At 36.3% G+C, this 16579-nt stretch overlaps 3 protein-coding genes across 3 annotated transcripts; all 3 read left to right on the top strand.

Annotated features, from left to right (window-relative positions):
- The first annotated feature begins 664 nt into the window (after positions 1-664).
- On the top strand, positions 665-7277 carry LOC114519166 (sushi, von Willebrand factor type A, EGF and pentraxin domain-containing protein 1-like). Its single transcript, XM_028539249.1, has 5 exons — positions 665-814; positions 2731-2951; positions 5401-5527; positions 6087-6330; positions 6866-7277. The coding sequence occupies exons 1-5, from the start codon at positions 712-714 to the stop codon at positions 7275-7277; spliced, it is 1107 nt and encodes a 368-aa protein (XP_028395050.1). The 5' UTR covers positions 665-711.
- A 259-nt stretch (positions 7278-7536) lies between these two features.
- On the top strand, positions 7537-9344 carry LOC114518392 (neuronal pentraxin-2-like). The gene is made up of 3 exons (XM_028538381.1): positions 7537-7762; positions 8066-8451; positions 8757-9344. Exons 1-3 carry the CDS (start codon positions 7554-7556, stop codon positions 8987-8989), a joined length of 828 nt encoding a protein of 275 aa, XP_028394182.1. The 5' UTR covers positions 7537-7553; the 3' UTR covers positions 8990-9344.
- A 2276-nt stretch (positions 9345-11620) lies between these two features.
- LOC114517296 (gamma-aminobutyric acid receptor subunit beta-2-like) lies at positions 11621-15541 on the top strand. The gene is made up of 10 exons (XM_028536976.1): positions 11621-11693; positions 11847-11936; positions 12215-12309; positions 12439-12506; positions 12703-12914; positions 13043-13125; positions 13338-13472; positions 14044-14196; positions 14471-14709; positions 15172-15541. The coding sequence occupies exons 2-10, from the start codon at positions 11872-11874 to the stop codon at positions 15436-15438; spliced, it is 1317 nt and encodes a 438-aa protein (XP_028392777.1). The 5' UTR covers positions 11621-11693; positions 11847-11871; the 3' UTR covers positions 15439-15541.
- The last annotated feature ends 1038 nt before the right edge of the window (positions 15542-16579 follow it).

The following is a 16579-nucleotide window of genomic DNA, read 5'->3' as shown; positions in this document are numbered from 1 at the left end:
CATCTCATTTAAGGTGGTTCGAAATTTAAAGCGATAATGTTGTGACGTAATACCAAAAAGGCCATTGGGGGGCCCATATTTATATATTCATGTTAACAAACTGTAAAGACAATTGACTTGAAAAGAAATTAATCCTGCGTATCAATTATCGTTCTGGCTACGCCGCTACGTACGTGCTAAAAATGCGACAGTGGAGAGCGGCCCAGACCCCGGACGCGATGCGGCAACGAGACGCGAATTTTCAGTTTTCAGAAGCACATAAATTAATTTCTGGAAGCAAAATTTGAAATCTATGGACGCCAGAGCAGTCAAAATGTATTATCGTTAAGTAATCTACAAGAATATTATGATAATTTAAAATTTATTTGCTTTTGGAAAATCAAAAGCGGTAATCAGTCGCGTCCGGTCTGTGTTGGCCTTTACTGTTTATGAAAATTCACATATTATGTCAATGGTGGACACGGTTTTAAAGAGGACAGCTGATCTGCCATATTTGGAATTTGTGCATATTTAAATTACCTATATAATATTCAGATACTGGTATATGTATAAATTTAAAGGGGGGCATGAGCGTGCCTTAATTGGAGGTGAAGTTTTACTTGAACGTGTGGCAACAAGCTATATAGTCTGGCCAATACAAACATTATTTACCAGGTTAATATAGATGTAACCTATATACTGCGATGATAGCGTGTGAGGTTCTTATCAAAGATGACTACAAGTTGGATTGCTGGACTGATATTTTGTTTCATATGTTGCCTTGGATCCAAAGATCTCCCATGCCGTGAAGCAATATTCAAAGTTGCGTATACAGGTACTGAATGGGCAAAAAAGTGAAAAATTGTTGTGGCGTTTTTAATAATATTAGTAAAAGTCCATGTATGTTATAGATCAACCCTTTTGCAGTTTTGTTTTCTCCGACCTTTACATACAAAACGAATAATTAGGCAAGACTGATGATTATTATTAGTGAAAGGATATATGGAGATTTCATTATTGTGTGTTATCTGGTAAAAAATAATGCCTGATGATTGCTTTGTTTCGTTTCTTTAACCATGGATGAAAAAGAGCGCTAATCGCATCACATGCATGACTATGTAAGATGTATACGGCAAAGTTAAAGAAATAATTGTTTCAAACCGATGCATGAGGGTTATAACTGTAATCTGAAAATGAGACGAGCCTTGAATAGGATCATGCAGACAGCTGCGCGGCAGGTTTACATATATATATAAATAACATTTAATTAAAATGGTTTATAGCAACTGCGTCATATATAAAAGAAAACTTCGCTCTCGTACGGAAAGTGTTTTATGGATTATGTAGTGAAACAGTATTAAAATATAACAGCTGCTTGTGTGCGCATTCATATAACAAGTATACGACGGGTCTTTATTTTTCAAGTGTTCAGGAGAGGTTTAACTTACCTTTGCTCACTATTGGTCCATGCAACTATCATGAATGAAGACAGTTTTCTATACAATTTACGCAGTTAAAGCAGAACTAAACAGGCCTGTCGGGGGCTGGGCATGCAGGTGCAGTCCCTCTATACCCCAATGATTTTGGACATTATTTTTTAAACATTTAAATATCAGCTATTTTCGCATCCTTCACTAAAGATGTATAAATTTCTATATTATATTTTGTCTATCGGCAGAGCATATATATTTTACGTCGATTTTATTAGAGTAATTAGACGTCTTCTACGTCAATTTTTGCTACCTGCCATCTTGTATAACAAAATTGTATATTGATACCCTACTGTTAGACACGTCGCTTTGTTGTATAATGAATAGCTCAAATCGCATTGCATGCGCGTGCCAAATGCGCTAGCTATGAAAGATTTATTTGATTGACAGCTACATTACTAACATTAGTGCATAGTAAATACATGGGGCGTACGTCATATAGAGACAATTTATCTTAAAAGGGCTGCTTCTACTGTCGCGTTTTTTGTGTACGTACATACACGCATGTAAAACCTTAACACGAGGAACGAATTCGAGTAGGGTTCTAGGTCCGGTGTGAACGTATACAGCCTTATATTTAGTACAATAGTCACAATAAACACAACTCTCATCGACAACATTAACAAACATGTTTAGAATATTCATCAGTTTGAGCCAAGGTCGCACCTCGATTTCAAGTATTTTAACAGTTTTTGGACTAATATTATAGATTTTGAAACATCACCATGTCTTGTCATTGCCTTTTTTACCATTTTTTAATTTACAATATTTTTCGGAATGTTTTTTTTAGTTTTTAGATGATTAATATAATAATAGCGTTGATATGGAGGTTTTTTTAATTCAAATTCGACTGTTATTTGAGTTATCATAACATGGACCAAAGCGATGCAAATAAGACATTCAAATATATATGCGATACTACTTGCGCGATCTCATTGTACCTGCTCTATATACATGTATTATCGTAGATAAGTTGACGTTTAAATCATGTGGAATTGGTAAGAAACGCTATATTTTGTAAAAAAAAAAGACAAAACGGAATTGCTATAGCTATAGCGTCAGAATGGTATCACCTATAGCGGCTTCGTTTAAAACGTAGAAACTAGAAACAACAGGTAACTCTCCCTGCCTGCATGGCATGGCCGTATAGGTTCATCTAAAGGGAAATCGAATTATTGGTTTGAAGTAGAAATCTCATAGCTGATCCAAGAATTGTTTAATGAGTATCAGTGTGATCTCTGGATATAGATTTTCTATTTAGGGCAGCTATTGGATGAGCACATAATTTCAAGTTGTCATGTTGATTCCTGGTTTGAATGTGGTCAAAAATGTCTTGACATCAATGGTTGTGTGGCGTTCAGTCATCGTACAGAATCACGTGATGACATAAACTGTAAGATTGCAAGTGAAATAGATGACGTGATGAAGAACTCAGATGAGATTGATACGTGGACTGTGTACAAGATCTTGGAGGATAAACCGGTTTGTAATTATTAAACTGTCCAATGATAGTATAGGCATATTCATTATCTTCTACATACACCTCTTCGCAGTTTTCAGACTCTTGGGAAAGCAAAACTCACTATTTCCCTCGGGAGCATACACTAAGTGTATAATATATTATATAGCCTTAGGCCCGTTTACACTATACCGGATTCGATTGTCACGATATCTTCGTTTTCGTTCAAAGAGCAATGGTTAGCAGCAAACTCTTATTAGTTTGATAGATTTGGTATACCGAGTGTCCCAAAAAAAGTACCTATCTTTAATTCAAGTTTCAACATAACTTACAAACGAACTAAAGAATTACAATGAAATGAAATAATTTATATTTAGTTGAGTAATGTCTAACTTAGAATTTGATATATTACATATGTATTTTGAGCGAGTAGTTTCCGAGATATTCGCGTTTAAAGACACAGTAAATTCCGAACAAACAAGACATCTTGAGAATCAAAATATAATTCAAACAAGACACAGATTGAGACTGTAAATTTTCGACTTTATTACAAAGTCATCTTCAGACAGAATGAAATACAATACTTTACAACGCATATATATACAACACAGAGAGAGAGCGCACGTGTCAATCCAGCATGTAGGCGGAAGGCCGGTAAACCAAGTAGAGCGAAACATGATAAGGGTGTGAATAAAACTAAATATGTATGCTATATTTACAACAATATGTTAGATAGATTAATTTAGATAGATTAATTAGTTTCGATCCTAACCTCAATTTCACAGTTGACACTTTTCCCGATGGTATCGTACATTTTTTAGATATAAAAATCACGGTCGATGGTACTGACGTTTATCGTAAAGACACTCACACTGGTCAGTACTCACATTTTTCTAGTTTCGAGCCATTCTACCGCAAAACAGCTTGGGTGAAGTCCCTTTACCACCGTGCTTTTAAAATTTGTAGTTCGGAAAAGCTTTTCAATAGTCAAATTAAAATCATCAAATCTTTCATGTCTTGGAATGGTTATCCTAATAATGTTATATACTCTACGCTAAATAAACTCAAAACTAAGTATTTTCCAAATTCCACTCCTGTTGTCAATACGGTTATTCATGAAGCGGATGATAATCTATTGCCCAAAATCTGGATCCTTATTCCTTATCTCCGAAATCGGGGCGATTTTCTACTTAAATCATGTGTCAATAAAATACAAAGATTTCTTTCCAAACCGGTGAAATTCGTCACTATTTACGACACTAAAAGGTTGTCTTATTTTGTTTCTAACAAAGACAAACTTCCTTCTTTATCTCGTAGCAATTTAGTATACGAAGTCGCTTGCCCTGGCTGCGGGAAAACCTATATTGGCATGACGCAAAGGTGCCTTTCTGTACGTTTGAAAGAGCATTCTACTAGGCTCTCTTCTAGTGCAGTAGGCCAACATTTCTCTGAGTGTGAGCATGCTCAATTCTTAGCCACACAAAACCAGTTCTCACTACTCAACGATATACCATTATCTTTGAATAACCCTTCTCCTATTGAGAACTTAGTTTTCAATAACTATAGAATTCTACACATAACTAAATCGAATAACTATCATATTCTCGCCTTTCTTGAAGCACTCTTAATCAAACACAACAAACCTTTCCTTAACACTGGACTTAAAGCCAGCAAAGAACTACAACTGTTCACTTAATCTCTCTATTTTAATTGTCGGGTCTTTCTTTCCTTAAATTAATCTATCTAACATATTGTTGTAAATATAGCATACATATTTAGTTTTATTCACACCCTTATCATGTTTCGCTCTGCTTGGTTTACCGGCCTTCCGCCTACATGCTGGATTGACACGTGCGCTCTCTCTCTGTGTTGTATATATATGCGTTGTAAAGTATTGTATTTCATTCTGTCTGAAGATGACTTTGTAATAAAGTCGAAAATTTACAGTCTCAATCTGTGTCTTGTTTGAATTATATTTTGATTCTCAAGATGTCTTGTTTGTTCGGAATTTGCTTTTTACTTTACTTTCTTAAATTGTCGGCTGGTCATGGTTTTTTTAAAGACACAGTAACGTTTTGAAATTTGTCAAAAATCAGCAAAAAATGGCCTGTTAAATTTGTTTCAACAATAGCTGCTCGTAACATGGTTTCTTGTAACTTTTTTTAGCTTTTTGAGAAAATTCATTTTTTACTTGTTCTTATTCATCTGCAAATTCATGTTCACCAGCAACAATACATCTCCTTTGTAAGCTATTCACTATTGCATTCACAAAAGAATTCGTCGGGCACAACTAAGTATATAATGAAACACTGCCCCAATCATCGTTCTAGTTACCCTTCCTAGTCTACATACAATTATGGGACGTGAAACCTCCTCAACGTGCATGCACTTGATGCACAACCCTGTTTAGGCTCAACTACATCGTTTGTGCAAGAATCGTAAAATCATAAAAAATGCATCTTTTCTTCAAAGGAAATATGCATAAGACAAGAGCCTTGCAACAATGGTGGTAGCTGTGTGCGAAAGTCGTGCGAACCTCGTGGTTATTCATGCATATGTAGTCAGTGGTACAACGGGGAACATTGCGAAAATGAAAACAGTAAGTGCATGATGTCATGCAAGGGGCATGCAAGGGAAGAGTGCCAGGGAACAAAAATATAAAATACCAAGCAAAAGTATATTACATTTCATACACTGACATATACGAAATCCCTTGCTTGATCAGCTTGCTTAATACGGGGCAACGGTAGTGAAATTTATAAATAACCCGATAGTTATAGCTTAATAGGTGATTTGCGCTTATGCAGGGTGTCCCAAAAAAATGTCCCCTCCATTGCAATCAAGCCTTTGTTAGAATCTGATTGCCTTAATAATATTATGATAAACCCAGTTGAAAGCAAGACGCTTTATTTGAATGCCTCAACCTATAATAACTATGCTATTTACACACTTGATCATGCATTCAAATTCCAACAAAAGCTTCATTTCAAAAAAGGGGACATTTTTTGGGACCCCCTGTATATATATATATATACAGTATACACACTCACAATGGATATATGTATATATTGTTCAATTAGTGTGACTTAAATTTAGCTGAAATTATTATAACAAGTTATTAAAGTCCTGCCTAATTTCAAAAAAATGTCAATGTTTAGGTGATTTTGACGTCGTATTTTCATCACAAGACCAGAATCTCTCGTACATTGAGATGGACAGCATCAAATCAAACCTCGATCAATTCACTTTCACTGCTTGGTTTAAATTCAAGCCCGGAATAAAGAAGTATCACCTTCTGTCGTACAAGACTAATGGCAACATTGATTTTATCAATTTATTTTTTCACGCGGATAAACAGTCAGTCGACAGATTTACAGGGAAAATCTTGCAACATGCAGAAACGTGAGTAAATAAAGCCGCACAGCATGCAGACGTACTTTTTTTCTCCACAAAGTTTATCATGGAAAAAAGATCTGTTTTCCTTAGCAAGGTGGTTTGCTTGACCATGCAGTTTTTGAACCAGGAAATCTCTTCTTGTGTATGAAATGCTCTTTGTCTCAACTTATTCAAAGCATCTCCCACAATAAAAATATGCAAATTTAATCGTGAGAGCATTGCAGTAACCGAATGCTCGATCGTTCAATGCTCAATCAAACTTCGTGTAATATCAGACTTTTCGCGACTGACGTCATTATGAGAAAGGTCTATTCGACGTTTTTTTCGGGCACTACTCAGTGACTACTGCAACACTCCTTTTCAATACATTTTACCCAATTTACACATGCACTTGCTTCCTGTGTTCAGTTGCTTATTGCATGCTCGAAATGGTGTTTTTTTTAATCATGTTATTTCAATAGTAGATTCTCATTTAGGTTAAATACATTTAATATCATGTATAACTGATAATCTTTGTCTGAAAATCTTTGTACATATACAGCACCTACATGACTCCTGTCAATGACAATGTTTGGCATCATCTCGGCTTTGTTTGGAGCAACACGAATGGCCTCTGGAACGTTCTCATTGATGGAACTCCACGAGCATTGCGAGACTCTGTGAAAGCTGGTGCCGGTGCCGTCATTCCTGGCGGAGGAACCTTAGTAATAGGACAACGTCATTCTACTTCTGGCTTTAAAGAAGGGGAAGGATTTCTTGGGCAAATCAGTGGGTTAAATATTTGGAATAAGGCGTTGACTGGAGAAGAAATTGAAACCATGAGCGAATCCAGAGGAGATGAACAGGGAAACATATTGAGATGGTTTAATGTTCTCAACAGTATTGTTGGAAATATCCAGTTAGTTAAGCCTTCGAATGCACGAAATACAAGTAAGCATTTTACTGGCTCATAAATTGTACTGTTCTCGTTTACGTTGGATGGGAACGGGACAAATATAAGAATGATGTTTGAATACGTGAACGTGAAACTGCTGCATGAAATTTTTATCTATGTTAAAATTACATTTTTTCATTTTTAAAAATGATAACATTTAGTTTTATTTTTTTGATTTTCTACAATTTTGTCGTTTTGAAATTGTTGACCGTGTCATGCAGTTCGAGGTGAAATACAAAAACAATTCTTAAAATCATCCTATATCTTTATAGATAAAGATTTGAACTATAAAGTGATGTTCAAATCAAGTCAATTTGGCTACGTGCAATCACCTGGACCCGCAGAACCGATTAAGCAACTTTCCGGTTGTCTCTGGTTGAAGACGTCTGCCACAAGCACATTCTTCTCTTACTACGTAGAAGATGAAACAAGCCCTGGTTTTCAATTTGGGATTACTAGCTCAAATTTTTTGTTTGCTAAAATCAACGGCAGTCTTGCTAAAAGGTACATTGCAGCTTATTACATAAATATATAAAGAAAGCGTTCTTTTTTAGCCAACTTTATATCCAAGCCTCAGTGGGGAGTCTGCAGTAATTTACTTCAGTATAGCACTTTATAATCAGGATATTTTAGATGTGAAAAATAACATGAAGAACAAGGCCTTGGGAGGGGTTTACAGGGTATCTCTACTCAAATCACTTATTGTTAATTCTCTGCTCACGAATTCCTGTTATAGTGGGCATTTGGTGCAACAAAAATACTAGTTTACATATCGTCTCAGGATATTTTTTATTTTCCAAATTATAGCACTTATGATGACAAACGCATTGTAAATAACTATTGGCATTTCATCTGCGTCATATGGGATGGTGTAATTGGGAATGTGAAGTTTTATTACGAAGGATCAAAGCATCCTTCAGGCACACTATCTGGACCGATCACCCAACTTTCACCAGGAGGAAAATTTGTAATTGGTGCAATAAAAGGCCAAAACAACACGACATACTCCAGTTCCTTCGTTGGTTATCTCAGCTGCATTAATGTTTGGTCCATAATTATATCGTACGAGAGCATTATTTCAATGGCGAGCGGTGGAATGAACATCAATGGGGATTATCTAGCATGGCGAGATGTGCTAGGATATATTCTTGGTAATTTAACCGTGGTCTCAAATACAACGATTCATTTCCCAGGTAAAGATGCTCTCGTTTCTTGCTGCATACATCGATTTAGTGATTTATGGACGGCGAGCTATTTACCGCCGTCATACGTGAACCATATGCCTAACAACATATGCCTAATTTTAAATCTGTTTTTCACAGAGTTTTCCTGAGTAATGAGCTCGATTTTCTTTCATTCATTATTGTAGCATATATCATAAGAGAAACCTCAAATGCACCATGCATAAGACATCTAACTTAATGTTTAATGTTTATAACGTGCATGGCAGTCGATTCGATTCAAATTTTGTATTTATAACGGGAACACCTTTTTTAAGGTTACAGTTTACTGGAAAGAAGGTCAAAATGGTGTAATGAAATAACCACATCTCTGTCTTGTGGACCTTTTTATGCTCGACTTGGAGAAGGTACTGGTGGAGAGAAAATGGTATGGAGATGTTATTGCGCAGTTGCCCTAACTCCTTCAAAATATACCTACAGCTATAATTTCAATGGCGGTAGCAGCTCAAGTTATATCACCAAGCACGATGACCTCATAGCAATTCACTGAAAATTGGCTCATTTTATTTAATTTGCTCGATTGATTTAAACTTCACCTAAGTTGCCTTACGCACCCTCACTTCCTTCGACGCCCGCGGTTCCTGTCGATGCTGTGTCCAGATTTCAGAGTCATGGTGTATTACATCACGGTTAATTAATAGAACTGAGATTATACATTCAGTCTCAGTCAATGAACGTCAGGATGAGAGTTTTGCATTAACATGACAACTGTAACGATGGACTCGTTCTATACAGTATAGTTAAGTTTAGTTTATGTGACAAAATGCAGTAACAATGAAGTATTGCAAGAGAAATTGCATGCTGCATGCCCGAATGCACAAATGTATTCTGCATGGGACTTTTATCAGAGAATTAAGCTTGTATTCTGAAAGCTCACTCACATAAACTCATTGAGTAGGACGTCTCAAGCACTTCACAGCGATTCCTTTGCAGTATTTCCACTCACATGAAGCTTAATTTACAATGTCTAACCTTCAATTTTTCCATTGAAAGGAATATCTCATGTCACACTTAATGAGTATGAGTGCGGGTGAGTTTTTTAATACAGGCGATAGTTTTACATAGGCTAATTGCATTGTGAAGTGCAACCACTTTGGTTATTCTTCAGTGTAAATTGAACATTCTAATTATGATAGAAAATGCCTGTTGAGTTTATATAAACGTTACCACCTAATAGCGAAGCATAGCCTATATATATTACTTAAACTTCACCAATAAAGTATATGATAGATATTATTTTGTTCTAGGATATCGCGCAAAACTCTCCATGTTTATATTCTAATAGCCACCCACACTGAACTTCACAATATCTGCCGCAAAAATTTATGCACAAAAGAAGTGCGTCAAGTCAAAATGTTGTATGGTCAGTTTTGTATCAAGATATTTCTTGCTGGCAAACTGCAGTTATCAATCAACAAGGTTACTGAAAATACAAATTACTGAAAATAAATTCATGCATATACTTTCTTCAAGAAAATCATTAGCAAACGCGTTTCCATCATTGTTTTTCATTCCAATATACATATTCTCGTGGTTTTTGAAACGTTTATAAATACGTTATACCCTAAAGTACACTTTAGGCATTGTTTTCTAGTAATTAAATAAACAAATCCTTTAGAAGAACAATCAACTATAAAGTAAATTATGTACACTGTTTGTTTTTTCTTTTCTGCTATTTCTTTGCCTAATGAATCACTGGAACCAATCGACTATTATCAGATTGTCTTCGTTGATAAATTGTGATCACAGAGATATGGACATTCGTGAATATCACCGCGTTTAAAATAAAACGTTTTATGGCACGTTTCGATTGAGCACAAGGTCGAATGCAATGAAAGATTAATAGCTTATAAATAGGTTATGAATAACGCCTCAAAGTCGGGTTTAATACACATATATTCCATGGAGGAATAGCGTATATCTTAAATTGAAATTAGATTTGCGGTGGCAGCCCACGGGGCAAGGCAATCAAAGAGCATAGCATACACATGCAGGTGGAATTTAGACACATTGAAACAAAACTTCGCATGTCGAGTTGATCAATTTTCCCAACGGAACTTGCTGAAAAGTGAAAAAAAGTCTTCCCATAAATTGCTAGGTGAGTCGAAATACCTTCAATATTGTTTCATGCATGTATAGGCTACATAATATAAGTATAGTATTGATGTTGAATCATAGGTATTAAAACAAGGTACTGTGATATATTTGTCAAGGCATTTAATGAAAAATTAAAGATACAGCATCAATTTAATTTTTCTACAGATGACTTGATGAAAGTGTTTAGAAACTATTCGTAGAATTTTATTCATGTCAAAGATTCTATCGTTTGTAGAAAATAACTTTGCAGGAACTAAGGAAGTAAATTTTCACTGCTATTTCAGACCTATGGCTATGTTGGCGGAATGCTAAAGAAACGTTTAATTTATAACATCATTACAAAACATGAGTGAAAAGGGTTGTTTTTACTCGTTTGATAAATTACCTCTTCTTATAAACGCCATTGTTATTCCATTCGATTTTGATGAAAATCCTATGAATCGAGCCGTCTATTCATTGTCACAGTCGGTCCCAACACTGCATGATAAATTATGTCCTGCTTATATATAACTATAGCGTCTATAGAGATTTATGTTTTGAAACTTAAATTAAACGGGAAAATTATTTTAAACTATATATTTTGAGCAAAAGGAAACGAATCACTGCAGGCTGTTATTACATCACCAAATATTCGTCCACCTATATTGGAATAGTTGCTATCGATAAATGGGTAGATCGATGTATGTTACAATCCAGCTCGAGATTAATATGAATAGCATATTTATTACAATCTCAGAGACTCAGTCATACGTGTTTCCGCAGCAGTATTTTAATAATAATCGACAGTGGTACAAACGATACAAGTCACCACCATGGTTGCCAGAATTGATAGGCATTTCTAAACAAATGAAGACACATTTGCTGGCAATCAACTCCCTAATTAAAGAGCCGTTCAATTTCTTTGATATTCCGCTCTTTACACCACTTCTCAGTTTGCACACTGATTGACAATATAGGATTTTGATGTTGTATAACCAATTTTGGACGAGGATGCTGTGTTGCCAAAGAGCAGGTGTAAAGCCAATGATTGATTTACGAACTCAAGGCTGTTTTGAACTCAACATAACGATGAAAAATCGCGAAAAGTCCTGAATTCGGTATCCTGCAAAATGCTTTTTTTTCGTTTTTGACAAACACTTTTTGCATATTTTGGCTGTCGTTTTTGCAATTGCGTCGTGTTGCGCGTCCAAATTTGCCTTATTTAAGACGTTTTTCAATATATCAAATTAAATTTTCATTTTATTTTTCAGCCCATAGGAACGTCTGCTTATTGCAATGTCCATGACGATGTTGATCTTTCTGGGTTGGTTTGGATTGTGTTTCAATGGCGTGATAGCCGGGTAAACTGAGAATCCTATCTGAATAATATCCTGTCAAGACACTCTGGCTGGGACTTTCATGTCTGAATCCCAGCTTCATGGGTCATCGGATAAACCCTTTATTGGAAACATACATTGCCTCTTTTTTCGACTTGATGATTCATGAAAAGTGCTCAGAGAATTTGAACATATATAGACATTTATCATAGGGGTTATTGAGCGCATTTTCTCTGGGACAAGGTATGCAGAGTGAATTTCTCAAAGCCAGTTATAGAGTATTTTTTATATTGATTTTATAGAGCGTATGTATCGGAAAAGGAGCTAGTAACTGAAACGGAGACCTTACATAAACTACTGGATGAATATGATATTCGCACTAGACCTGAAGTGCAAAGTAAGTCAAACGACTCCGAATATTTATTTTCCCAAATTGTTTCAGAGAATAAATTATTACCGAAGAACTTTTTTTTGCAGCAAACTCTGCTTCGATGTATACATGCATTTTTGATTATAAATCTTTCAGAGAAACCTGTCAAAGTTGAAGTAACAGGACAGATTCAACAATTCAAGGATATCAAAGAATCAACTATGGTAAATAGGAATAAATAGGATTAAAGCAGATTTTAATTATGTCAGCTTGGAAATAAGATGTTATTTAATCATACGATACGGACAGTTTACCATGATACGCACCACATGTTTGCTGGAAGTTAGCAATAGAAATTTATTAAATTTCAATCACCTACAATTTTCGTGACGAGTTGACAGATTTTCTCCATATTCATAGGAATATACGTCCAGTGTTTTTCTTATTCAAACTTGGAAAGATCCAAGACTGAAACATGACTTTGCGGGAACTCTGTCATTGAACGGAGAGGAAGTCACTAAAAGAATATGGACACCTGACACATACGTCCCAAACTCTAACCAATTCATATTGAATGGTAAAAATCAGTTAGCTGTCATTTCAAAAAATGGAACAGTCTATTACAGTGCAAGGTAATCTCCACATAACACTAAAGTTGACCCATGAACCATGCACTTCAGTATAATGTCCCCTTAGTTTTAAGATTATTTAATGTTGCTTGCAACATAAAAAGTGATATTTTAAAATCCATCGTTTATAGAATAAGAATTGTGGCTGCGTGTCAAATGTATCTACAAAATTTCCCCATGGATGTTCAAGAATGTGAATTGAGAATTGAAAGTTGTGAGTATTTTCCCGTGCAAAATTTCCTAGGACTACTATTAGCCCGATGCATGCAGCCTGCATGGTCATTGCAGCATGCTTGTATACATTGCATGGTGGTTAGGTCAGATAGATAAATGCTGTCTCTGAACGGATTGGTAAAATGATCCTCTCCAGGAACCGATTTGATTTGTCGGGTACATGACATGTACGACACAACCTTTTCAATGTAGATGCCTATCCCGTCGAACACATGCAACTGGAGTGGAATAAAACAAAGCAACCAATTATAGTGATAAATACACAAATGGCTGAATTTGAAATTGCTGATATTACCTGCACCAGTGAGAATGTCACGTATAACGCAGGTACGTTTTAGATTACCTTTATGTATGGAAGAACTAAGATGCTTCATTTTACAAAGAATGCAATATATAATGTACTCATATCTTGGTCCGAATTTAAAATCCACGTGCTTATATACTCTCTATGCGCAAGCCGTTGTCTGAATATGCGGCTTTTTAGACTTTTGTTGAAAATGCAATGTCAGATCACCCAACAGCAGGGCCGTAACTGGAACGATAATTGGGGAGGTGTTTATTCATATATTCAGTTCTGCCCGACGGATTTCTTTTGTAAGTACAATAGCTCACAATGGAAATCCGTCGGGCAGAACTGAATATATGAATCAACACTAGTACTCACCCAATTATCGTTCTAGTTACGCCCTGCCCACCAGCATGATGTATACGTAACTAAGCCCACTTCGCTTGCATGATCCGATTTCTTGATCCGATTTTGTTGGATCTGCATGCACAATCTGAAAATTGTGTGAACATCTTTGAACTGTAGTGGCAGCCCCTTCCCCAAAAACACTTGTAATTCATTAAAATTACATACGACTATACTGATGATCCACTGTCTTTTTTTGTTACTAAGGAAAGTACACTCGCTTGAGGGCGAAGTTTACGTTTCAACGTCGGATGGGTTTTTACCTTATTCAAGTTTATCTTCCAACTTTAATCATTACAATGCTCAGCTGGTTATCCTTATTTATCGATCCAAGACACATTGGAGACAGGGTGTCCTTAGGTGAGCATGCGCAAGTATGTGCAACCAGCCTCGTACCCAGGGCTCTTTTGTTAAAAACAACAGGTTGATATACAACACGATCAATTTCAGGTTGTATGAATGAGAATGCAAATACGTCTAAAGTTCTCTCAACCTTAAGCCGTTTTTCCACTGGCGATATATTTCGCGCGAAGCGACATTATTCTTTTGCATTTGGACAATTTGTTTCAGATGGTTGCAGATGGCTTCATCAGACCTTCGATTGTTTGTTTAAAGAATATATTTATATTTGTAGGGATCACAACGATTCTTACGATAGTTTTCTTACTCGGTACCAACAATTCCTCCATGCCTCGCGTGAGTTATGCCAAAGCTATAGACTGGTATCTAATCACAAGTTTTATGTTCGTGTTTGCAACATTGGTCGAGTCCCTTATCGTTTTCAAATTTTCTGGTTATGATGATATGCTAAAAGAGCATGAGGAAAAAAAAGCTAAAGCAGCAGAAGGATACAAACCCAACAATATAATGAGGGTAAGCTAAACTGTGGCTCAATAGAACGCAAAAAACATACGCTGTCTATATGTTGGAAAACAGGGCTATTGTTCATATGGAGAATATTTTGTACTAAACTAATTGTTTTAAAGAGAAAACTATCTTCCAAAATATAGAAGAACCGTCTTGCGGTTCAAAATATAGGAGAACCCTCGAACTTGTTTCGCGTTTGTCCAGTCTAACGGCCGTTTTCTACTTCAACCGTATCGTAGCGAAACGTAGCGTATCTCATTGTTTTAAAGTCATTATTTCTGGTCGAATACTTCGGAAACAAAGAAATACGCTACGCAACGCTACGATACGGTTGAAGTGGAAAACAGGCCTAACAACGGATAATCCGTCTCTGGTATAAATCGGGCCACTTCTTGGGACGTTTGTTTCGTGTTAGGAAACAATACACCAGATTACCACTTGAAAAACGGCAATTTTATTTTCCTTCAGGAGGACTCGATGAAGCAAGAGGCAACATCTCCTTGTTTAGTCGACGAAAATGGCGAAACACGACGTGCAGGATATGCATACAACGACTTTGACCGTCGTAGCCGCGGTTCAATTGCTCTTCCAAAGTGCTTTGCAAGAGCTGCACTCTATAACTCCAAGTGCGAGTTTTCTGTTAGCCAGATGATTGATCGTGTTTGCCGCATTTTATTTCCGGCCTTGTTCTTATTCATGAATATCATGTATTGGGGTCTTTTGGCAACACATTAGGTTACAACCTTTATGAAGAATGACCTATAACTATTACTTTATCTTGTAAAGTAAGCTTTTGGGATTACCATAGCTCTTCTTTAGTTTCCAGGGAACATTATAAGTATGGATATCACTATTTCTTGTTTTCTCTCTTATCATATTTTGATGTAATTTCGTTAAGAAAGTCAATTCATGTCCAGTTAGTTATTGCACCAAGGGCAAGACTTGAAGCAACAAACCAACCGAAAGAGGTTAGCTATAGGCTCATAATTTTACGAAAAGGGCGTGAACACTCATGAATTCTATTTCTCGATTACTCCAAGAGTTGAGTTCACCAGATGAATTCTCGCCCTGGGGCGATTTTATTCCACTATCGTCCACAAGCTATCCTGGAGGTCATCACTAAATAACACCACTTGATGACGCGCTTAAATTCAGTTCTGCATTATGCTGCTATTTTTCGAGTGATTGCAATGATAAAAGAGCAAGAAAAATAGACAGGACAAGAAACTGGTGCATGTACAAGCATGTAATCTTTAGTTGCTTTGCAACTAAACTGGAACAGAAGACATGCACTTAGGCTTACTATATACGTAGATAGCGCGGGTATGGGCGCCATGTTGAAGGTTGAATTTTGACGCTTGGGGTAAAAAACTGCATCACTTTCCTTCACGATCTGGTATAACGATGACCACTTCTTGAGGCTAAGCCCATACGCCTAAATTTTTCACAGTGTAAACGCACATTTGCAAGGACTTGCCCAGATAGACAGCTCACATGCAGGTACAGTACTATTCTTTACACAATTTAAACTTACAGGGTTTTAAATATTTATAAAATTCTCGCGGATTCAAGTTTGATTTGATCTCCGTATACAGCAACCTGGCGAGCAGAAACGTTCCACTAAAATCAAAGAGTAACGGTTTATCAACGACTTCAATTAATGTTATCACCGAATGGTAACGCCGTTAGTTACATTATACCACGGTCCACTGAGCATTTTCGGATCATAAAAACATGATCTTCGCTTGGAAGCATTCTGGTCGCGTCAAATGCAAGAAAATAGATAATGAATGGTAACTATTAAGTGAAACACATAAAATTCTATGGCTGTGCAATTAATCCTGTTTTATGTCCAGGTTATGAGAGCTAAATAACT

The sequence above is a fragment of the Dendronephthya gigantea genome, unplaced genomic scaffold, assembly GCF_004324835.1.
Source record: "Dendronephthya gigantea isolate DGI-Jeju-01 unplaced genomic scaffold, DenGig_1.0 000000F, whole genome shotgun sequence".
In the NCBI taxonomy this organism is placed as follows: domain Eukaryota; kingdom Metazoa; phylum Cnidaria; class Anthozoa; order Malacalcyonacea; family Nephtheidae; genus Dendronephthya; species Dendronephthya gigantea.
The sequence above is the reverse complement of the archived record's forward strand: the minus strand, read 5'-3'. Positions and strand labels throughout refer to the sequence as shown.

Bases quoted from the DNA above. Each gene is read 5' to 3' on its own strand.
- LOC114519166 (XM_028539249.1), top strand. From the start codon at position 712: ATGACTACAAGTTGGATTGCTGGACTGATATTTTGTTTCATATGTTGC. The intron at 815-2,730 runs GTACTGAATGGG...TTTTCTATTTAG, and splicing joins ATTCAAAGTTGCGTATACAG to GGCAGCTATTGGATGAGCAC. The intron at 5,528-6,086 runs GTAAGTGCATGA...GTCAATGTTTAG, and splicing joins ACATTGCGAAAATGAAAACA to GTGATTTTGACGTCGTATTT.
- LOC114518392 (XM_028538381.1), top strand. From the start codon at position 7,554: ATGTTCAAATCAAGTCAATTTGGCTACGTGCAATCACCTGGACCCGCA. The intron at 7,763-8,065 runs GTACATTGCAGC...TCCAAATTATAG, and splicing joins AACGGCAGTCTTGCTAAAAG to CACTTATGATGACAAACGCA. The intron at 8,452-8,756 runs GTAAAGATGCTC...ACCTTTTTTAAG, and splicing joins TACAACGATTCATTTCCCAG to GTTACAGTTTACTGGAAAGA.
- LOC114517296 (XM_028536976.1), top strand. From the start codon at position 11,872: ATGTCCATGACGATGTTGATCTTTCTGGGTTGGTTTGGATTGTGTTTC. The intron at 11,937-12,214 runs GTAAACTGAGAA...TTGATTTTATAG, and splicing joins TTCAATGGCGTGATAGCCGG to AGCGTATGTATCGGAAAAGG. The intron at 12,310-12,438 runs GTAAGTCAAACG...TAAATCTTTCAG, and splicing joins CACTAGACCTGAAGTGCAAA to AGAAACCTGTCAAAGTTGAA.